Source organism: Pleurodeles waltl, chromosome 8, assembly GCF_031143425.1.
Source record: "Pleurodeles waltl isolate 20211129_DDA chromosome 8, aPleWal1.hap1.20221129, whole genome shotgun sequence".
In the NCBI taxonomy this organism is placed as follows: domain Eukaryota; kingdom Metazoa; phylum Chordata; class Amphibia; order Caudata; family Salamandridae; genus Pleurodeles; species Pleurodeles waltl.
The window spans coordinates 1,298,813,646-1,298,837,665 of NC_090447.1; the positions used below are offsets into that span (position 1 = coordinate 1,298,813,646).

Genomic DNA, 24,020 nt, shown 5'->3' on the forward strand with positions numbered 1-24,020 from the left:
TAAACCATCTGTTTTATTATTTTTAGAATAACATTTTTGCTGCAACTTAAGGATCTCTCCGCCCTAATACTTTTGATCACTGTTAATTGTCCCCTGAGTATGTTGATTTTCTTCACTTTCATTCATGTGATTTGAATTTTATGTTGTTCTTGTGTTCTTAGTTCCCTTACTATTTTATCTGTTTCTAATTTCCATTCTCTGGTGTTGAAGGCATCTAACACTATTAGTATCTCCTTAATGTACACCTGTAGAGGGTCTAGTTTTGTGTGTTGCTAGGTTATATCTCCCGTATGTATTTGAAAAGTATGTTTACCAGAGTACAAAACGTGTAGGTTATTGGGGTCTCTAAGTAAATATTCTGTGAGTCACCACATACCTTTCTGTCTCTCTGGAGCACCAGGTGACCATTCTGTCTCGGTCAATCCCTGCAAGTGATCTGAAGGGATCTAACCTCCCATCTCTGCTATAATTAATGTACCCAGCAGACTCATCCATAAAAATGCAGTATTTTCTTGTGCAGCTGAGAAGCATCTACCATGACTAGTTATTGAATTAGGTTCTTTAGCTTCCTACCTGCTGTTTTTTAGGCTTGGTTGTGGGGGGGTTCTAGCAATCCAGATCTCTATTCCACACTAAATTATAATTTGCTCCCAGTATTACATCCCCCTTTCAAGAAGGATTTTATGGCCTATAGAATAAAGGAATCTTGGCCCGTGTTTGGAACTTAGATGTTAAGTACTGTCATACTCATTCCTTGGTATTGTAGTTGTGTTAGTGCATATATCCCCGTCTTATCATTCTTTTTAAATGTAACCAGTATCAACTTGTTACACCTAGTCAAGATTGACACCACTTCTGTTTCGCTGGCGGCAGAGGTGTCAGTTTAAGTCTGGTAGTCCCTATGTCTAATACTGTTTTAGCTTTTCCTACCAAGTGGGTCTCCTGAAACAGAACCCACTCAGGTAGGATCTCTTTCAGATGGTTCCACAACCCTTTGCCTTTTTTAAGGGGAGTTCAAGCCCCTCTCTTTCAACAATAGTAGCTTGAGCATTTATTATCCTGTTAACATAATATCTCTGCCTGTTATCTCTTCCATCTTTTATATTGTGCTGTATATGCATGAGTATCTGCTAACTCCCCCTCCCTCCCAAATTCCAAAAACGAAATAATTAAATATAAAATATGTTCTAACCAACAGAAGATCGGTTTTGTTTAGGTTTTCTTTTATTTAGGTTTCCTTGGTTCCTTAGGGGTTTCTTTTGGTGTTTCCTGTATTCCACTCTTGTGGATTATCCTTTTGCTGGATATTTAGGGATTTCTTGATTTTATAAGCCAATTTTGCCACCACCTCTTTGTCCTTCCACTTGGGAATTAGCATTACTCAATGGTACCATGCGTAACTACAGTGTTTATCAAACTTAAAAGTCAAATAGTTAACAGTTTGCTCCTTATAGTATTGTTTTTTGTTATTCATTTGTATTGTTAGTGCCCTTTGTGCAAAAATTATACTACACTTTGAAATTTCTCTACTTAGGACTAAATGGCAGATAAGATCATACCCCTCTGTTTTGCTCTCTTCAACTATGGCTTAATTTTGCTTATTATTCCAATCCTGTCCAGTTTTCAATTATCAGCTTGAATGCAGAATTCAATTTAAGTTGGCTATTTTAAAGTAATTTTACATGCAGTACTCTGGGACTGAAAAAGTTGCTCTTCTAGCCAGTGAGGGAAAGTGCTTGATAAGGGTTCTGAGAAAGATGGCATGATGTAATGAGTCATGGCACGTGGTGTCTGCGACCACAACAAACTATAGGGCAGCATTTCCCAAATTGTTGGTTAGCGAGCCAATTCTTTTGGTGGGTCGTGAAAGTCTGAGCAATAAACAAAGATGCCTTTAAATTCAGTGATTATCATTTCACATTTGCAGGTGTTTCAAAGATAGAGGTTAAATGCCAAGCAATGTCTTATGATAAATTGCTGCTTATTCTTTTCTAATAAGATTAGTGTTTAATTGTCTTTCTCTCACTGCAAAGTGAGAGGAGCTTTTAAAGTGAATTATGTGACAATCTTGCAGGAGTACAGGGAGTGAGAAAGAAAAGGCTGTTGGGTGTCATTTTATGTTTTTGCAACATGGCACAAACTGTAAATACCTGTAAATGAAATGTGTGCATTCTGCAGTTAGGAAAGCAAAAATAAAGCAGACTTGTTTGTATTCTGAAGTGTACTGGAAACAGATTTTTATAGGATCAAAACAAATCAAGACACTTTACTTAGTGATACACAAATGATACATTTTCACAGAAACCTGATTTCCACATGTTATCATTTGAGTGCTATATGATTTTATCAGTGGAACTGTCTGTGCAAATTCAGTGGCCATTTCAATTGAAAATGTGCTGTGTGTAAATGACAGCACACTACCACATGATGCTTTAGTTACATTAAAAAATAATTCCTCCTCATGTCCATTAAAGGGAGGTGAGTCGCAAAAGATTGTATTTCTAAAAAGTGGTGGTGGGTCTAAAGAGTTTGGGAATCACTGCTACAGAGGCATGCCTTCTCCTGTATTTCAGCCTTAGTCTGTGACAGAATGGATAGGATAAGCTGCTTCCAAGCTGTGGCCACACATACAGTATGTCGAAAACATTGGTCTTGCAAATAGCTTGTTATTTCGTGTCATTCTGGGCCCTCAATCTGGAGAAAAGTACTTTAGAAATCAGTAAAGGAAAGACTAGAACAAAAGACAATGTTCCATTCATCGGTGTATGTATCATTTTTTGTCTTCCAAAATTTAGAGGTGAATGTTAAGCTTCACACATGGTAAGTAGTGCTTTCACAATGGTACAGACAGAAGAGTGCCATGGCGCAGACATGATTTAGCATTCCACCATAATTCCTTTGTTTAACGTTGTACAATAGTGCTTTACTGGTAGTCATTGCTTTGTCGCTGCCCACGTTTAATCGTATTTGTAACCAAGATTAGAATATTTGAAGGTCGTCAAAATCCTTATTGAAGATATAGTTGTGTAATAGGATTATCTCAATTTTTTCATGAACTTTTATCATTTTTTGTTTGTGTTAAAGGATCATCTACCATTCCTGAATGTCGTTTAAAAAATAGATTCCTGAGCCGCTCTTTCACTCGCCAAGCTTGCTTTAGGGCATACATTGTTTAAGATATCGCACACAGAGGTAGGAATCTAAATGTTAATACCATACCAGTCTCTGCTATTCTTTGGGTCTGTGCAGTGGCACTTGTTGGAACTAGTTTTGATAAAGCCAGTGTCTTGGTGCCTTCTTGAGATTTACTCAGAATACACTCTATGCCTCTTACTCAAAATGATGTACATTTTATTCCACAATTATCCTATTCCCTGAATTGAAAATCATATCTATGAGTTTAGCAGCTAGTTTTATGTTTGCAACACTTAACATATTTTTGTCATATTTGTTTTTTCAAAAATATGTTCACAATATGTATGATCTGTTTCTGCAAACTATAAATGTTCAATAACATAGTGGTTAACAATAAGTCAAACAAATTCAAAGTTATTAAGTAAAAATAATCTTCTTAATCAGACAAAACCATAATCCAACCTATAAAACTTCTAAAACACTAATTTGAACATGCAGCTGGAACCAAATCCTAGAATGATGAAAACATAGATCAGAAGCATCTCTCACCACAGGCCCTGGAGTCTTGTCAAAACCACACTTCAATCATGGAAATCTGTACACTTTGCTTAAGGTACTGCATTGACCTCTTTTGTGTGCAGTTTTGGGGTTGTCCGTCAGTGTTCCAAGGTGTGAGGTATGTAAATCAGAATGTTTGTCTCAGGGAATCCCCCAGTTCTGTTGGGAGAGTACGTTAGTGTTGGGACTTGCCTAATAATCGCTTCTTTCTACTAGTTTACTTACTAATTTAAACCTTCTTAATCTTACATTCAGACTTGAATGATCTGTTATTGTAACAGGCACTTGTGTGCATATCAATCTTTAAAAAAAATCAATCCCAACCTCGTATTCCTCACTGACTTATGACCAGTGTAAAACTATACCCGTCTCCTTCGATCTCGCATATGATGGACAGCATAGCTGTAAAACAATTGCAGACATGCCTAAGCGAGAACAATGTTCTCGTCTTCTTACATTCAGGCATCTTGCCCATGGATGGGACTAAACAGAACCTCAGCATGATTAACAATGGATAATGCACCTTACTTGTAATATGTTACTTGTCAGCACTACTCACTACTTATTGGAATACAGTTAAAAAATGAACTCTTTCTGTGTGAGCAGTGGAAGGATAAAAGCCACCCAGTGAAAAGGATAGTAAAGAAGCTACACTGTTGGGGAGTAGGGTAGGCACAAACGCAAGAAAAATAAATGAATGCTATTGAATAAGAACCATGCAGTTGATAGTGAGAAAGAAAGCCAACCAATTATGATGAACAATGGGCTGAACATAAGCCTACTGTAAACTTTGTCCATGAAGGGTCTTTTGCGAACAGACAGTTAAAAGGTGTCTTTCCTTAGCGCCTCAAACACACACTACTGCACCTGATACCATGGCGATTACCAAAAACAATCTGCTATCCAGTCTTCCCAACCTTCAAAAACTATCCTATAGAGGAGATAAAAACAGAAGTTTTGAAAACTCTGACAGATATGTGAACTAACATAAGTACCCAGATTGACTTGCTCAAAGATCTTTTAACTCTAACTTCGTTGGATTCTGGCTTCTAGGATTCTGGATTCGAAGCTTTCAGCCCTGTGCAAGATAGCTTTCACTGCATCACAAGATAATTTTAACTCTAATCAAACCCATCCAAAATTGATGCATAAATCTGTACAAGTTTACCTTTTGTGCTATACGTTATTACACAAGTCACAGTTTTTAAGTAGAGCTTGCAAACCCATTGACCTGTTGTAAGTATTGTGGGCTTTTAACCACACCCACCTTACGCCCATCACTTTCACACGTTAATCGGCTTGCCTTTCAAAAATCCCTTGATGTCATTGGTAATTGCTTTACTTTTGTCCCGCCTTGAGGCAGTTTTTTTACCGCATTGCAGACTGACCCTGTTACATGGATAATTGCACAATTGCCGATATACTTTAGTGTGGATTAACTATTTTTTTCTTTTGTCTCTCCCGTTTGTGCTCTATGGTGCTCACAGCACGCATAGCGTAGAACAGCGCAAACTTCATCAGTAGTATTGGAGCACTGGTCACATTGTTCACACTATTACCTAATCAGAGTTATTACTTTTGGCTGTTTGCTGCACGCTCCAAAACTTTCCCCAAAACACGTATAATTAATAAACGCTTTACTAAAAAATGCAGAAATCCACAAGGTGGCTTTCCCAACACAGCAGGAGAGGCGATGCTACAGTATTTACTGCACTCTGAAAAAAGTTGCCCCATAATGCTTCTCAAGCATTATTTTTCAAAACATTTTTGCCCATAACTCAGCCTGTGGTGGTCCTAGGACAATGGGACCACCACCAAAACGTTCAGCACAACACACTTTCTGTTTAGGTCCTCCATAGGTTCCCATACTAGGTTAGTGGGGACCCCAAAATAATAACTGCTCCTATCATTCAGTGTCTTTTTAAGTTCTCTTATGGCCGGAACTTATTTTTTACAGCTTGAAGTAGTTTGTGTTCTAAGGTCCTTAGTATTGCAGTAGTCCTGCTAGGCCTGAAAATGTGTAAGGCACTATGCCCTCTAGGGGCTAAATATATGGTTGCACTACATTACTTTGAACAACTATTTTTTTGTGGTTATGCACTCTAAGCGCTAATTATATGGTTTCATGACTATGTTTTTTACAAATGATATTTTTATTATGGTGTCCTCTAGGGGCTGTTCTGAGCATTACAGTCAATTTACTACAATATTTGCTGCACTTTGACATCCCATAATGCTTTGCAGGGAATTATTTTACATAACATTTTTGCTCATAACTCAGCCTGTTGTGGTCCTAGGACAATGGGACCATCTTCACCACAGCCTGCTTTTTCTGCCTATATCAAATCTGGGTCCCCACACAAGGTTAGTGAAGACCCCAAAATAATAACCCCTCCCTCCATTCAGTGTCTTTGTAACCTCTCACATAGCTTGAACATTTGTTTTACAGCTGAGAGAAGTGTGTGTTTTAAGGGTCGTGTTTGTAATATCATTGCAGTAGGTTTGTTAGCCCTGAAAATATATTATGCACTACGCCCTCTACGGGCTAAATATATGGTTACACTGCAATACTTTCAGTCCTTTTCTGTTCATGTTTTTTACAAATGCTATTTTTATTGTGGTGTACTCTAGGGGCTGTTCTGCGCATTACAGTCTAATGCCAAACGTTTATTTCTGATAAAGGTTTTTATTGTGTTTATTTGGTAACTGCATATGTTTTATTAATCCCTCCTTACTGCAATTATGACCATGATTCAGGCCAACTTAACATCCCTATTACACTATGACTGTTTGAACACTCTTGATAGGTTTGGGTGACCCTTCTAGTTTGTTTCTTGTTTCTCCTCTGTAGCTGTCTTGTTTTGGGAATTGTGTTAGCCAGCCAGCAACTCTGATGGTGGGGTGGTGAAAGTGGTATTCCATTGGAATTAGCATGGCAGATTTCAATTAGGATGCTAAATGGCAACATTTTCATTTTTGGCTGCAGATAGGGGAAGAAGGCAAATGGGAGTGTTTTAGTTATATGCAGGGCCACTGGAATTATGTGGCAGGAAAATACTAAATTGAGTCAGGGTAGACCAATTTGTGGCAAGAAAAGTCCGGTTATGAATATACAACGCCAGTAACTGTAACTCAAGCAAATGCAAGACCCATTGCATTGCAAATACTTGTTATGGAAATGCTGACAGGCATACAAGTTTAGAAAGGTTTCCAGTGACCCCTCCAAAGGTTAAAACAGCAATCTTTGCACATCCCAGACATTAGTCTTTCCTGGATCTTGAACCAAGGCCACACAAGCCATCATGTGTTGATTCTGTTAACAGGCGTACAGCGCTTTTATGAATGCTGCATTCTGTTCTTAAACTACATTTTCTTTGTTAATAATTGGTCGGGTTGGTTTCATTCAGTGCTTTGTTAGTAGTTCTTACAAACGGCTCGCCCTGCTACTGAGACCCTTAGCCTGTCTCTCGGACTACTTTCCAGCAGCTGCCAGGACCATCAGTCAGTACAAAAATTAAAACGTAGACCATACCAAAGCTTTGTAAACTGATGCAAATCTTAGATTTCATCCTTGAGTGACAAGCAGAGCTTGCACTGTCAGCGTGGGTCGTCTCCTCTACTTTCCAGTAGAATGGAAGGCTACTACTCAAATGCACTCCACAAAATTTTCATAATCACAAGGGCCCATGATTTTGTGTCACTGAGTGAGCTTTTCCCGCCTGTGCCCATTCTTGATTGCGTCATACACTGGGCGACATTCCTAATGGTTTATATAGTTTTGGGACATGTCTAGTCTGAGTTGGAAGCAGGCTTGAAATAATTAGGGAGTTAGTAGCTGTCACTCAGCTGCATTAACAACCTTTTCCAAAATAACAATCCCCCTCGCCCCCCCCCAGCAGCCAGCCTGCGGGTAAACACTGTCCTGTATTGCCGTAAAAACTTTTATACTTCACGGCTCTAAGATTCAGATTTATTGTTAAATATCTCTCAACCTTTCCTGTTTTTAAAGAACATGATTTGGCGTGGTTTATAGTGATGAACACTTTAAAACATGTGCACCTTTAAGAATAATGCCGCATGGTTCGAAGAAATACATCGAGTACTGAGCAAGATTAAATTGAAGCAAGATGAAAAAGTGCTGTTTGTTGGGTCTGTGACAAGACGGATAAACTATTTATTTTACACGAAGCTTTGAAATTCACTTTTTGTGTTCTTCTGTTTTTGAATTCTGTATTCCTTACCCCCGCTTTTGGTTTATTTTTTTCCCCTAAAGGATGAAGGGGACGCCAACGACGAGATGGCTGAGAAGCAGTCCATTCGGAAGCAGCGTTTTATGCAGTTTGCTTCCTTGGAATATGAAGGCGAATATTACATGACCCCAAGAGACTTCCTTCTGTCGGTGATGTTTGAGCAAGTGCAACGTAAGTCTGGTTGAGTGTACTGCCTGTTAGCATTGTAATGGTCTTCAACGCTATCTGAGTTAATAGTATTGCATAAACATAAATCTTTCCGCTAAAGCAGAGCATATGGCAAATAACAGTGACCATTTATTTTGGGCACACCACAAACTCAGTGTCTTTTCGGGCTCACATAGTGGGAGTTACTTCCCAAATCAACCATACAGTTTTTTTCTCTAAATTGTTTTTATTGAATTTATCGTTATAACAGATAAATACAAAACATACTGGTTTTTAGGCTGAGCATGCAAGCGCTCTGACGTGTTGTAATCTCTGTGGCCTTTTAACCACGCCCACCGCACGTCCATCACTATCACTTGCTCATGGGCTTGCCTTTAAAAAATACTTTATCATTGGTGAGCGCTTTAGGTTTGTCACTCCTTGGGACAGTTTCGTTACCGCCTAGGCCACTAACCCTGTTACATGGATAATTGCAAGTTTGCTGATACGTTTGACCACGAGCAAACTTCTTTTTCCTTTTGTGTCTCTCTTTCAAACTCCTGGCGGCTGTGGCACTTTGAATCAGCTTGCTTAAGTCAACTGTTTTACTTTTCATTTTCAATTTATGTGGCAAGAAAGGTCCAGTTAGGAATTCATAACGCTAATAGCTCTAACTCAAGCAAACGTGAGACCCATTGCATTGCAAATGCTTGTTTTAGCTGTCATCAGGTTTTGCACTGCTTGACCGCAGTCAGACACCCTGACTTTCCATGGTGGTGGACCACACAAAAATATTTTAGTAATCAGCCCTAGTGTGAATTTTAGGCAGACTGTGTGTTCAGGCTGTGTATTGGTGCCTTGACCTACACTGTCTGGCACTTTCCTCTTGTGTGGTGTGGCGTGCCTCTCAGCCTGTCCTTTCCCTGCTACTCTGGCTGTAAAAGGGCGCTGAAGTGAAGGCTGTTGAGGAGCACCTCCTCACTGCAGTGCTATCTGCCCTTATGTAACCTCAGGTTTTCCCTTTCCCAACCACCCGTTTTCTGTGCTAAGAGGGGCATGTAGTAGAATTTTTGGCATTAAATCATGCAGTGCACTGCATGTGTTGAAGCCACAAAGGTCAAATACTTGCATCTATCGGTGCAGCATAGAAAATGAAGACAAATGCAAAAAATAATTCTCACCTTCCTTTGGCTCCACCCCTCACCCCCACTGGCCAACACACCACTACCCTGTTTCTGGACAACAACATAATCACATGTTGTCCCACTCCAGACTCTCAAGGAAAAAGTTTACTTGCACAGAGTAATCAAGCGGAGTGATGTATCCTAGTGCACTACCTTTTCCCATTAATGCAGTCTAGAAAACAAAAGTCACTAGGCAGCGCAGCTCACAGATTCCAGCATTAGTAATAGTCTGTTGGCTTTAACATATGATTTTCTCAAAAACTTAGGCACAATACCTTTTTTTATATACTTTCAGAATAAACAGATCCAGACCTATGGCATCTGTCGTAACTTATCCCAATTAACCAATCATGCCTATATCTGTGTTCATGGTCTTGTCATCATAACCAACTTTGGCCTACTTTATTAAGCATAAGCTTTCCTGCAAAGTAAAAAGGGTACTTTTTCCAGAGGAGGGACAGAACTTCTACCCAATCAAATGCTGTAGGGAAGAAGATCGACATAGGGGCAGAGCCAACGCCTCTCTGCTAGTACTGCTTCTGAGAGGTCTTTTGCTGGTAATCATGCTGGTTTTTACAGTTTCACAATCAAGGCTAGACCTGAAATTCTGCTTTACCGCTGTGTGTATGGGCGAACTGAACGCAGTTTGTTTTCCTGCAGGTCTTTAGTCAAGACACATGCAAAGTCCTCTTTGTTTTGGAAAATAATGTAATTGCAGTCATTGAGATTCTGAGCCTCGGTATTTTTTCTGTTTATTAAGCCACTGATGTTAACATAAAAGTAGTTTGCAGCCTTGGCGCTCTACGTTTGGTTACAGTAGACTGCTGCTTGTATTGCCTGTTAGAGTATGCAATGACGTCACAAGAAGATAAACCACGGGAAGTGATGTTACACCACTGTAGTAGCCCTCATGTAAACAACAAAGGTATACTTTACAGTCAAAGCTGAGAAAGTGTATGTTTATATATACACATAAATGTTTGTGAACGCACAGCAATGATGGTTTCAGGCAATTAATGTATTTACAAATAAGTACTCCTTTATATAGGACGAAATGATGCTCAAACGTATATGTCTGTTGTACAAATAAATATGAAATTGATGAAACATTAAGAAGCTGCAAAAATTCAATTGTTTGTGCTACTTTCAAAAGGATGCATTGCAGTCCTGACCACATGTGCGCTTTACAAAAGACAACAAAGTAATGGGCCCATGTAAAGCTGAAAATAACATTTTATAAGTCACTTTTACTTTTCAATAGGTCATGGGTATGTTTTCCATCCTTAAATGTGTAATACAGTCCGGAAGTGGCTGAAAGTGACCCTTTTAAACAGACTTGTGGGACCTGGTAATTATTGTAGTATAGGCCTTGTTCTCCGTAATGAAGACACGCACACACCTTTTCACTTGGTTGTAAAGGGGAAAAACTGCGTCAGAGCAGCCCCTTCTTTATTTATAGATTCTGTCCGCGCTCTCTCTGACGCGCTGGACAGGATACAAAGTATAGGAGAGTCCGGATGGCTCTCCTGATGGCTCTCTACATCCCGCCCATGTTTTGCTTCACACAGAAGGGACGTGTTTGCATATACAAATAAACGACAACCCAACAACGGACCCCAAGAATGGAGTGTGAAAGGAAAAGTAAAGGAAAAGAGAAAAAGAAACAAAACCAGAAAAATTGACTAATTGTGCAACATGTCAATCTGGCTCATACTCAACTGTCTGTCTGTAAATATCTCAGCTGTTCCACTCTCAGGAAACGTCCTCCTGTAGCCAACGCCTGGCAATACCGGGATTCAGCCAATGAATGGTGACACTGCAATACAGTTCAGGACCGATCAGCTTTACAGACAAAATCTCTCAGCTGACTGTTAGGTGCTGGGTTGGGACGCAAGCAATACTTAGTGCTTCGAGCGAGCAATCCTCCCCGTCCAGGGTCATTAACCGGCAAGTCCACCACAGGAGGTACTGGCCCTGGAACACTCACAGCTTCTTCGTTTTCACTCGGCGAGACACCAGTTGCGTCTTCCTCATTTCATTCTTCAGAGAAGGCCAGACCTCCCGCTTTACGAAAATGCGACCCGTTCCTCGTGACCCTCTGTCTACCTCGGGCAGCCGTTATCATTGTACCACGAATGCCGATGACTTCCCACACCTCCGGTTCGAACGGTGTTTTGAACTTTCCTACAGCCCGATGATTTTTCACTACCACCCGGTCACCTTCCTGAAACTCACGATACCTTGTTCGCCGTTTTTCATTGGCTTTCTGATTATTAACTTCTCAATGCTTCTGATTAGCTTTCATGTCTAGTGCAGGTGGATTCCATTGAGGGGCAGCCGGAATGTAGTCTCGTGGTGAGACTTTGAACATCAAAGCTGCTGGAGCACACCCAGTGGTACTATGGGGTGTCTGGCGATAGGCACTCAAACTGCTGTAGACATTGTTCCCCCTCTTCTCTTTGTTCCACACCTATCCTAAGGGCTCAATTCAAGGTCCGCATAAATCTTTCAACGTCGCCGTTGGCCTGAGGCCAGTACGGCATGATCTTGCGGTGGCGAATGGCCAAACCATCAAGGAAAGAGCGAAATTCTTGTCCCTGAAACGGTGGCCCATTGTCTGTCCTGACCTCATCAGGGAGCCCAAATAACGCAAATGTCTTTTGAAGCACTGGCCGCACATTTTCAAACGCAGTGGACGATATGACTTCGACCACAGGAAATTTAGTAAAAGAGTCTATCAGGACAACTGTAAGCCGCCCATCAGGGAAACTCCCAAAGTTCATGCTTATTTTTGCCCATGGCTTTAGACTAGCAGGTTCGGAAATGATTGGGCAGCTGGGCTGTTCTGCAGCAGTGATAATATAGGAGTGACACTTCCTCACCATTTCGTCAACTTGGCAGTCCATGCTTGGGAACCACACCTTGGCACGCAAACAAGCCTTTGTTTTTGAAGCACCTTGGTGCCCCTGGTGTGCTAACTCTATCAGTCTAGTCCACAAGCACTGAGGGAGTACGATCCTCCTTCCCTTCAGGACCAGTTCTTCATTGCCAGTAGATAGCTCATCACGCACCTTCCACATTCCTTGCATCGCCACTTTGTTTTCCGGATTCGATACCTCTGACTTTTCTAGGAAGTGCTTCCATTTCCTGTGAGCTAACGCCTCCTTCACCTGTTTCAGTACCTCATCTTCCTTAGTGGCATTCACAATATCCTCTACGAGAAGAGCATTGGGACAAGCAGATTGTACAACCATGCTAACAAAGACTTCTGTGCTCTCTTCATCGTGTTCTTGAGAGGCATCAAGTGTTTTCGGGGACGGGTGACGAGATAAGTAGTCCGTTGGGTTGTTTACCCCTGGCCGATAAACAATGGTGAATCGGTAAGGTTGAAGCAGGACAGTCCACCGTTCAATCCGAGGAGGTGCCAAACGTGGGCTTCCTGCAGACAGTGACACCAAAGGTTTATGATCAGTCACCACCTGGAATTCATGCCCGTAGAGATATAAATGAAAGTGCTTGCAGGCCCACCGGATCACCAAAGCTTCCCGCTCGATCTCAGCGTACCATGTTTCAACTGCTGACAGAGCCCTGCTGGCATATGCAACCGGAACCCACTCCTGATGCCTTTGTTCCTGAAGAAGGACAACTCCCAGCCCCACAGGGCTCGCATCTACCACCACCTCCGTCCGCTTGAGAGGGTTAAAGTAGGCCATGGTTGACTTGTCCAGCAGCGCTGCCTTGATGTCCTCCAACGCCTTGCTAGCGGCCGGAGTCCGTTCCCAGCGATGTTGTCCTTTAGTGAGTTGCCGAAGAGGCTCCGCCATTGTGGCAAGCTGAGGTATGAATCCTCCCCATTAGTTGCCATTCCCAAAAAACTCCGCACCTCTGTGGGACTTTGTGGAATTGGGGCTTGACGAATGGCCTCGGCCTTGCGTGGATCTACTTGTAAACCATCCTTCGAAAAGATGTAACCAAAAAATTCTACAGATGTTTGATAGAATGCACACTTCTTCTTATGAAGCGTCAGTCCCGCTTCCGACAGCCTTTGCAACGTGGCCCTCAGATGGCGATGGTGCTCATCTCTGGTCTTGGAATGTATTAAAATGTCATCACTTAAGTTGATCACCCCCGGCAGCCCTGACAAAGTCTCTCTGACAGCATTCTGGAACACTTCGGCCGCAGAGGATACTCCAAAACTTTCCCTCCGGTATCCTCGGATTCCCACATGTGTTGAGAACGTGGTGATGTTTCGGCTATCGGGGTCTAGCTCCAGCTGGTGGTAGCCAGCGTTAAGATCTAGTTTTGAAAAACACTGTGCCCCGTTCAAGTCTGCCAAGTTAATGTCATCCATAGTGGGCGTTATGTGCCTCTCCCTCTGGATGGCTTTATTGGGTATGCGCATGTCAACACAGAGGCGAATTGCCCTTAGCTGCTTGGGCTTCGGTGCTATCACCAGAGGCGAAACCCACGGCGTTAGCCCATCTACCTTTTCTATGACTCCCTGCTCCTCGAGCAGCTGCAGCTCCTTTTCCACTGCCGGTAGCAGGTGAAATGGCACACGACGATGTCTCAGAGCGACCGGAGCAACACTTGGGTCTATGTGTAGTCTAATTCGTTTCCCTTTTAGCTGTCCCAACCCCTCAAAGAGTTGTGGAAATTCACTGATGAGGCGTTCTACATGAGAGTCATATACTTGGCGGGCAAAGAACACCAATTCCAAATCCTCTGCAATGTGACATCCCAACAGGGTGTCTTGATCCCCTGTCACCACATAAAACTTCACTTGTGTCGAATGCTCTCTGCTGGTTACTGACACCTCCACCATGCCTTTCAGAGGAAGGGACTCCCGTCCTCCATAGTTGTACATCTTGGTGGTCGTTGGGGTGAGGGACGGGGTGGGAGTTAACTGTTGAAATAGGGTCTCATCCATTACATTGACGGACGCCCGGTGTCAATAAGTACAGAGGCTAGCGTGCTGTTGACTTGTACGTTACTCATAGGAGGAGGACGCTTCTTTTGTTGCCTCCTGCCGGTGAATGAGATTACAAAGATGTCCTCCTCCTCGTCTTCCTCAAAGACAGGTGTTCCAGATGCTGCACCTTCCCTCTCCTCTTCATTCTCTTTGGTTACACTCCTCACTTTGACATCCTTTCCCTTTTGGTCTCCTTGCTTGTTCCTTCCAGACCTACACACTTTTGCGAAATGATTGCCTTTGCCGCAGCGATTACAAGATTTTCCCTTTGCTGGGCACCCCGTTGTTGATTTGTGTTCATACCCGCAGCTCCCACAAACACGTTCACCGGGTCTAAAGGAGTTTGGTCTGCGCCCTGGTGTTTGGCGTGCCTGAATGGCGTCTACTTACTTTTCTTTTACCAAGAGTGGACGTGTGGATGAGGCTGCTGCCAACGACTGTCTTCGCACCGCCGCCATGGCATCTGCCCGAACCGCTGATAGTTGATACGAGCGTGCCAGGATCAGAATTTCGTCGAGGGAGATACCTTGCTGGCGTAGAATGAGCTTTCTTAGGGCATTAGACCGGCACCCCTGGATAATCTGGGCTCTGATCTCTTCCTGCTGGTTGAGTCCTACGCACGAGCTTGCTAGCTTTCTCAGTCTCGCGTAAAACATGTCCATTGACTCAACCTCCGTCTGTTGCGCCTGTCGAAGTTTGAAACGCTCATAGTCTGAGTTCAGTTGGGAGCCAAAGTGTTTGTTGAGAGCTGTTACAGCCGCATCAAAGTCCGACTTATCGCCAGTGTCTGGGAGTGAATCAAACAATTCTTGCAACTCATCTCCACCCATCAGCAACATGAGTGACCTGCGCACCGCTCCATCCGTTTCCCTTGTGGCACAGAAATAGTTGTCTAAGCGATTTAACCATAGGCACCACCTTGGCGCCGCTGTGGCCGGATCAATCAGTTGGCTGAACAAGGGTTGTGCAGTGACTGAGGAGTGGGCACTGTTGTTTGGATGAGCAGGTGGCTGGGGATTTTCTTGTGGTGGCGCGCTCATGTTGTCCCTCTCTGTGTGCACTGTCTGGTTGGTTGTAGCTCTTGTGTGGATCTATCTATTATTGTCTCTTTTTGTTTTTTTCTAGTGTTTCCTTTCCTCTTGTTTTCAGGATGCTCCTGGACTGTTATTATATTTTATTTTTTCAGTGCCCCTTCTATTTGTTTTATTGGTATGCGTGCCTTTTTGTATTAATCCTTCTTTTTTTCTCTTGGCCTTCTACACAGTAGCCCTTCCTCTCTGGCACCACTCTGTGTGTCGTTAAACTTCTTTTTTTTTTTCTTTTTTCTCTTTTTTTTTCTTCGTGGTGGGACACACCCCTCCACCTCACATTAGTCCTTCCTCTCTGGGCACCACTGTACGAGTCGTTAAACTTATTCTTCTTGTTTGTTCTTTTTTTTTCCCGTGGAGGGACACACCCCTCCACATCACTTCTCTTTTCCTATTCGGCCTCAGTCAGCCGGGGCGCGAGCAGTGCTACATGCTGCCATTGCCGGGCAACATCCACACGCGTCTCGGAGCACGCGCCCCCTGCCGCGTGGTGTTTCTCCACGGGCGCGCGTAGGGCGGGGCTCACCTTTCTGCCCGGTGGGCCTCCTCCTCTGCACGGCACACCAGCCGGGGCCGTCACAACGGCCGGAACACTTCGCCTCCTCCTTCCGCACGTCAGGACCGTGTGTCCCGAACCTCCGCGGCGCCGACCGGACACTACCAGGTGAGCGCCCGCACTTCGGACCCAGCGCGGCCCTCTTATGCGCGGTGAGACGGTCACATTCTCTTCGGCGGCGCTGCTGATATAGCCCTCATTGTTGTGGAGGGGGGCACTCTTCCCCATACCTTCGTTGGTGTGGCGAGCACAATGGAGATGGCTACACTCCCCGCTACAACCGGCGTCGTTTGGGTGTGTGTGTCAACTAGTTTTTTTTTCTTTCCGCCGCCCTGCTGCTTGTTTCAGGGCGCTGGTGACTCGTGCGGGTAACCGTGATCCCGCCCGTCGCCAATGTAGTATAGGCCTTGTTCTCCGTAATGAAGACACGCACACGCTTCACTTGGTTGCAAAGGGGAAAATCTGCGTCAGAGCAGCCCCGTCTTTATTTATATATTCTGCCCGCACTCTCTCTGACGTGCTGGACAGGATACAAAGTATAGGATGGCTCTCCTGACGGCTCTCTACAGTTATAATTTTTACAGTTTATACAAAGTACATAAATTGTGCTGGGTGCACGTTTTGAAAGTTATTCACTTACTGCATTCACAACTCTTGACCAATGACGGAGTTAAGGGATTCAAAGATAACCTGTTGATGTGCCATTGTCACCAATGTAGGACTATGCCGGTGAGATGATGAAGTACGATGCCATGCTATCTTCAAAGTTGCTAGCAGATGCACTTGTGCCCACAGCAAGCGATATTCATTAATCAATCAATATGGTAAAGTATTAGAAACACTGCTAGGCAGCTTTTCATGCTAATTGTTGCATAGGCACTCCATTTCCTTCTCTTTGGCTCTGATGGCTGACACTAAAGCGGGAATGGCAGAGAGACAGAACGAAGCAGTGCCGAAGGAGTCACCGCACCTAGTTTTGTGCGGGTCACTCTTTAAGTCCTGTAAGACCCTTATAGCAGTTCTTGCTCTTGAAATTGTTGTTTGTCATTCCAAACAAGGAAGTAAGTGATCAGTGTGGGAATCTGTGCTAGATGTTCCTAAAAATATGAAAAAGGGAATTCATTAGAGCTTACGTGATCTCCTGGCACAAGTTTGTGCTTGATCGACCACTTATCCTCTCATTCGGCCTATGAGTGCATCATAGTCAGGAGTGGACTCCCTTAGCTTGTTTTCCCTTAATATGAGGTGTTGTATATACTTTAGAAAATTCATTTCATGGTATGTTATTTTAATGCAACTGTTTATTGAGTATTTTTGGCACCATTTGTGGGCGGAGAAGCGGCCCACTGATTAGAGCTGCTGACTTGGGAATTGGTGAACAAGGTTCGATTCCCAGCCTCGGCTCAACAACAGCCTTTGATTCTGAGCAAATGACTTAATCTCCCTGTGCCCAAAAATATGTATAGTCTGCTTTTGTTATGTAGCGCTCTAGTGTCCTGGAGCCAGGCTCACACTATACAAAAGTGCAAAACATGATTAAATTGACAAATTTCCTGCATTTGTATCTGATAAACCTGCTAGCAGAGAAAAAATAGCTTCTTACTTTATGTGATACATATGAGCATGAAAGCCAGTATAGCAGCCAGCAACTGGTATTCAATGACTCCAAAACTGCCCAAAGTCATAGGTTTATTCATATCACCATCTTTTAGTCTGCGTTTTCCAACCGGCCTCCGATTATTCAGAGATGAGACCAAATTCAATTTACTTAAAGGCGAATAATCCCAGATACTGCGCGTGTGCACCGACTGTGATACCTTTCATTTTTCCATTCAGGGTTGTTCCCCGAAGGTTGCATGAGGGCATCCATGTAAAACAAGTTAAGTAATACCTACATCCTTACTTTAAGAAACATTAGTGTGGAGGTATATTTTGCTTCTGACGCTGGGTGTAATTTGTTTTGTTACATGAAATTGCGTTTGTGAAAAATCATCATTGATAAGGTCCATATAAGATATTTTTTGCTAGTTCTTGTTTGTGAAGTTTGAGAACAAAATATGAAGCTAAAATAAAAGCAAAAGTAGCTCCCCTAGAAAGTGTATGTTGTCTGGTAGCAGGGGAGGAAGGCGTGACTATCAATCTGAAATCCAATGTGTCTGTTAGTCACAGCCAGCAGTGGACAAAGGACAGCAGCAGTGACCTAATACAAATGCAGCATTCATTCCTGCGTTCCCTCTTGGGCGTGATCAGATGCATTGTGCGATGATGTAACTTGATAAAATGTGGGAAATGCGATGGTGGCACCGCTGGTGCAGATTCTTAGGACGAAAAGACTTAGTCTAATTAGTTATTAAGAGAATTATCAGTGGTGATCAAATTTAGAAATTTGAGATGCTTGATAATCCGGATTTTCTATGCAGGAAAATTGTACTGGAATAGAATGTGAATAGGATTTTGTTATGGGTGGAGAGGGAGAAGCTCAATGGCCTAGCTGAAAAATAGAGCTCGTGTTACATAGAATTTGGAAATGTTTTGGAAGTTAAATGAATTATTGCCATGGGAACGCCTGAAAATATTGAGGAATATATCTCACCCAGCAGCATGTTTCTGATTTCCTATATTGTACTGTAGGGTTTGAGCAAAGTGTAACTGAGATGCAAAAAAATGCCCAGTGCAGCTCACCTTATGTCTACTATTCACAGGAAGCAGTCTGTAATTAATCAAATATAAATTATGTATTGTATACAGTGGAAGTTAATCTTGACGTTTTTTTTTTTTTTAAGTTCCACTGTGCTGTACAAAACTTTTCTGTAATTACATGTTGTGGCAGGATGCTTGCGTTTTGCTCAGACAAACTAAAACGTTGCTACCGAGACTGACTATTTTTTAGGATGTAGGATACATAAAATGGGCCATGTATTCTCTCTCTTTATATACATGTTGTGTGTTCAAAAGTTGAGTTGAAATTCTGACTACCAATGTTACAGTAATCCAAAACTGGCAGGCTGACGTTGCTCAACGTAGTTTATACCGGCTGGGGGAGATTACATGTTTGTCTCAATGCCTGCAAAAGTGAACTTCTTTCACGAAAGGTAGCAAATTACTTAGGCTAATTGTGGTATCAATGTTTTACCTTTTTCGGGGTGAATGATAAATACACACATACAAAATATGTGTTGTGTGTGTGTGTATATGTGTATATATATATATAGACAAGTGTGTGTGTATTGCCTAGTGGCGATCGCTACTAGGTAGTTATTGTTAGGACCTAGTTTCTATAGAAAAAGCATTATTTGTTTTGCTAATAATAACTTTGGCACCATTTGATGAACCAAAACGTTTTTTCCCCATTCATTTTTCCATAGGGTTTTTGAGCAGTGATAGCATAGAAACCACAGGACGGAATTACACCAAATGTGGCAGAAAGGTAACTCTTGGTCCAGGAAGCACCCTTTTGTGATTTGGTGTAAATCCATTCAGTAGTTTTAGAGAAATTAAACAAAATCTAAATTTGTGTGTGTTTGTGTGTATATGTACTTGTGTGTATGTGTGTGTGTATATATATATGTGTATATATATATATATATGAGAAAACAAACTGGTCCTGCTTCTGGCGCGCTCTTTCATGTTGGTGCAGGTGTGTGGAATGGACCATTTTCTCTCATAAATCCAAAAACAAACAGTTGCAAGCAACTTCACCACCGCACTCTAGGAGGAAGTTATTTATTTTTATTGCAGTCAAGATTAAATCACCATCCTTCACCACCGACGGATTTCGACCTAATGGTCTTGATCACATATATATATATATATATATATATCTATATATATATCTATATATATATATATATAGATATATATATATATATCTATATATATATATATATAGATATATGGATTCTCAAACCCTTTCGATCTTGTGCTGAGATCTGATTGGCTGACAACACTTCAACCAGGAGGTGTTGGCAGCCCTGTGGGGACTCTGCATCAGCTGAGTCCCTGAAAAAAGGTAAAACAAATAAAAAGAGGAGCCAGGTTATGGACACTCTGACCCCTTAGCTCTGGTGGTGGGGTCCAAGAGTGGTCCCCCCTCTTCCCCCCTCCCCCCACCCCCGGACTAAAAAGCACTTTTTGAAAAAATGTTGCTGCAAATTCGCGACGGGATCGCAAATCCGCTGCAAAAATATATTTTTTTAAATGAAGCGCGGGCTCTGTGCTTCTTAATAACCAAGTACCCAGTGGGCCAAGTCCCGCGCATTTATATGTGTGTAATGCAGGGGGGTCGGCCCTGGGGCTATTACTAAATTCAATAGGGGGGGGGGGCTGTGCACCCCCACCCCGAAGCGCTAGGGATACCAACCCCCTCCCAGAGGCTATCTTGTAAATGAATGCAGAGGGTCACGCCGCCCCCCCCCCCCGCAGCCCTGGGGACCACCACTTCCCTGGGGCTGTCATGCAATTGAATGCTGGGTGCCGTGCCCCGCCACCTCCATGGAACTTTAAAGTAATTTGATGCAGGTGGGGACCATACGGTTCCCCTGCTGCTTCGGGACCCATCACCTCCCTGGGACTTTGAGGTAACTTGATGCATGGGGGGCACCAGAGCTATGAGTAAAAAAAAAAAAAAAGAACAAGCCTTGTTTCAGACGCCGGGACCGCCACCGCCCAGGGCCAGCTATTGCTATGTCCTGGGATGCCCCCTGTTTGTGGTGGCCTGGCTGCAGTTTGAAAGCTGCTGACAAGCCACAGTAAACAAAGATGCAGGCAGGGAGACAGAGGAAACAGTTGCTCTCACAGGGAGGGAGCTGCATGTTTAGCAGCTCCCTCTCTGTGACAGCAGTGCTGGCTCCCACAGGAGGGGGGGAAGCTAGCAGGGACTGTGGGGTCCTATGGGCTCCCTCCAAAGTCCCCAACATTGTGATTGGGATCCCTGTGGGGCACCCAGGTCACATGGCTGGGCCCCAGGGGATGAGGTCCCGGGGGCCAGGATCGGCCTGAGGAGGGGGGCTGCGTGCCCCCCTTCTCTAAAAGAGAATATTTAGGCCAGTACTTAGGGGGGATTGGGTCCCCAGGGGCCGAGATCAGACTGGGGAAAATAAAAAATTATTGAAGCTTGGCCCCAGGGGATGGGATCCCCAGGGTTGAGATTGGCCTGGGTGGGTGGTGTGCGGCCACATTTAACCCCCCCAAAAAAATAAATATTTAGGCTGGGCCTCAGGAATGGGGTCCCCGGGGCAGAGCTGGGCCTGGGGAAGCGGGGGCAGTGGGGGAGGAGGGGTTGCAGGGTTGGAATGTTATTGGAACTGGCCAAAGGGTCTGGCCTCAGGCCGTGCACAGCATTGTTTGGGTTAATGTTTAGTTTTGAAAATTACTTTACGGAAAAAAAGGTAGCAATTCACTGAAAAAAACAAAGGTTACAGGGACGTTATAGTTAGGCTCACATTTTGAATGTAGCAAACCATAAAAATAAAACAGTTACAGTTATCTCAAGTAACTATAACTTGTGCCCTAAGGTAACCCCATAGGGAGCGGTTATATGTACAGTTTGTCTCCCCACCACTCCTTTTCGAGGATAGTCTATATAATGGTTAGCAGGTGCCTACTTCCACTAGCCCTCTCCAATTAGCCAATAGTAATTTCTGACCACACCTGCATGTCACTAGAACTCAATCTAAATGACCCTACCACTCCACCACGGCAGTGGCGATTAAATGATGACCTACTTGACAATGCTAGCTGTAAGGAAGATATAGAAAAGGCTATTAATCACTTCCTCTTAGAGAACCAGGTGGATGACACGTCCCTTACAATAAGATAGGATGCATTCAAAGTACGTTGAAAGGCATTACGATTCATCAAATGGCATTCAAAAATAAAACTCTCTCTGACACAAAAAAAAAAAACTAGAAGCGGCGATTCAGACACTGGATAAGCAGCTTAAAAATACTGGAGGGTCAGGACAATATATGTGGATGACACGCAGAGAGGAGGGGGCACTAACAGATGTGATTGCATGGGGGACAATGCTGGAACGGTTCACTGGGGTGGAAGTGTTAAGTATGGAGGGGAGTACAGATGAGGATGATTTGAATAAATGAACCTTGCCTTGATTAGAGAATTGACAGCCAGCTGTGTTGGGACTGTAACTATGCTATTCATAAGATATGTATGGATTGGTTTCAGGTGGAGGGAATTTGCTGCTGCAATAGGTGCCATAGGCCCTGAGTCCGTATTTTATGCTTGCTCCGTCCTTCAGAAATGTGATAAAACAGATTCTGTAATAACTTGCATTAATATGCAATGCTCTGTATTGTTTCTGTTGGTTCTGTGTCTAAATTTAATAAAAACAGAGTTAAAAAAATGCTAGAGGGTCAAATGTCTTAGCTAAGCTATGTGCCTTACAATATGAACTCAGTCAAGCCCTAATTCGAAGAGCACAGAAATTGGTCAGTGTTGTAAATGTTGGAATACATTGCAACAGAAATAGAGCCAGGAAAACCTTGGCAAAGTACTTAAAATACACAAAAAACAAGACACTAATTTCTGCTGCAAGGAATCCCAATTGGGAAGTTATCCAATCGACACAGGGTATCCTGGAGTCCTCTAGATCATTCTACTCAAATGTGTACAATTCCAATAAGCCCGTCTCTGTCTCGGCAATCAACAATTACCTTGACTCCTGCAGCCTTGCTGAGATATCCCATCAAGAGGCACTTGATAATAACAAGCCCATCACTGAAGATAAAATTAGATCCACAATACGCTCGCTCAGATCTGGGAAAGCTCCCAGCCCGGATGGCTATTGGGCCAAATTCTTCAAAACCTTTTCTGACAGTGACGGGGTCTATCAATATGCTACCTCTTGTCACATTATCGGCTTGGGTGCCGAGGCTAGAATCGTTATGATCCCAAAAAGAAGGAAAAGACCACTTAAATGTTAAAAATTATAGACTGGTCTTCCTCATTAATCTGGATTATAAAGTGCAAATATAGCAGTCTGTAGACCGGAGTCGATTATTCAAAACCTAGTAGCTAATTCACAAACTGGATTCTTAAAGGGCAGGTTGGCATCAGACAATTAGAACATTTTGTCATATCCAAGAAAAACCTAAATTTGGCCCACACTTCCACTGCGCCCCTTGCACAAGATGCAGAAAAGGCCTTTGATAAGGTCTCCTGGCTCTTTCTGCAGGATGCCTGTTAGACCTGGCATCCTTGGTGTGGTTTCCCCTAACATTTTTCCCTTTGACCTCTTGTTGTACTGACCTTATTTTTGCTGGCTGTTAGGATTCTTGGCACTTTACCACTCTTGACCAGTGCAGGTGATCTGTAGCTAAACATGGCAATATTGGTTTCTCCACAATTGGAACATTTAATGTACTTGTAAGTCCCCAGCAAAGTGCACTGTATGTGCCCCAGGGCCTGTGAATTAAATGCTACTAGTGAGCCTGCAGCACTGATTGTGCCACCCACTGCAGTAGCCTATCAAACATATCTTAGGCCTGCAACTGCAGAGCCTGTGTGTGCAGTTTTAAACTGCCATTTCGACTTGGCAAGTGCACCCACTTGCCAGGCCCAAACCTTCCTTTTTATTACATATTCCACCCCTAAGATAGGCTCTAGTTAGCTCCAAGGGTAGGGTGCAATGTATTTAAAAAGTTGGACATATACGTTAAAGTTTAACATGTCCTGGTAGTGAAAAAACATAAAAATGTTTTTCACTACTGCAAGGCCTATCTCTTCCATAGGTTAACATTGAGGTTACCTTGAAGCAACCTTCAAGTGTAATTTCCATTTGGGACAAGATAGAAATTTGGAGTTTAGTGTCTCTGGACTCACAATTTAAAATTACACTTATGGTGAAGTTGGATTTGAAATTCAAGTCTAAAAATGCCTCTTTTGGAAAGTTGGCATTTTCTTACTTTAATCATTCTGTGCCTCTGCCGGTCTCTTAATTCACACCTGGGGTTGGTGACAGCAGGGCTTTGTGCATTCTCTCTAGACAGTGGCACACAATGGGAGTTTAGGTGTGACTTAATGGGCCATTAACTGGCTTGATGGGGGCAGAGCTTAGACTGCCTCACTTAAACATAAATAGGGTTGTCCCTCTCCCCACACAAAGGGCTGCAT

At 43.1% G+C, this 24,020-nt stretch overlaps 1 protein-coding gene across 1 annotated transcript in view; it reads left to right on the top strand.

Annotated features, from left to right (window-relative positions):
- MICU2 (mitochondrial calcium uptake 2) overlaps positions 1 to 24,020 on the top strand; it is an 840,968-nt gene that overhangs the window by 338,081 nt on the left and 478,867 nt on the right. The window contains exon 2 of the mRNA XM_069202256.1: positions 7,967 to 8,114. Coding sequence (XP_069058357.1) covers positions 7,967 to 8,114 — 148 coding nt within the window. The remainder of the gene's footprint in view (positions 1 to 7,966; positions 8,115 to 24,020) is intronic.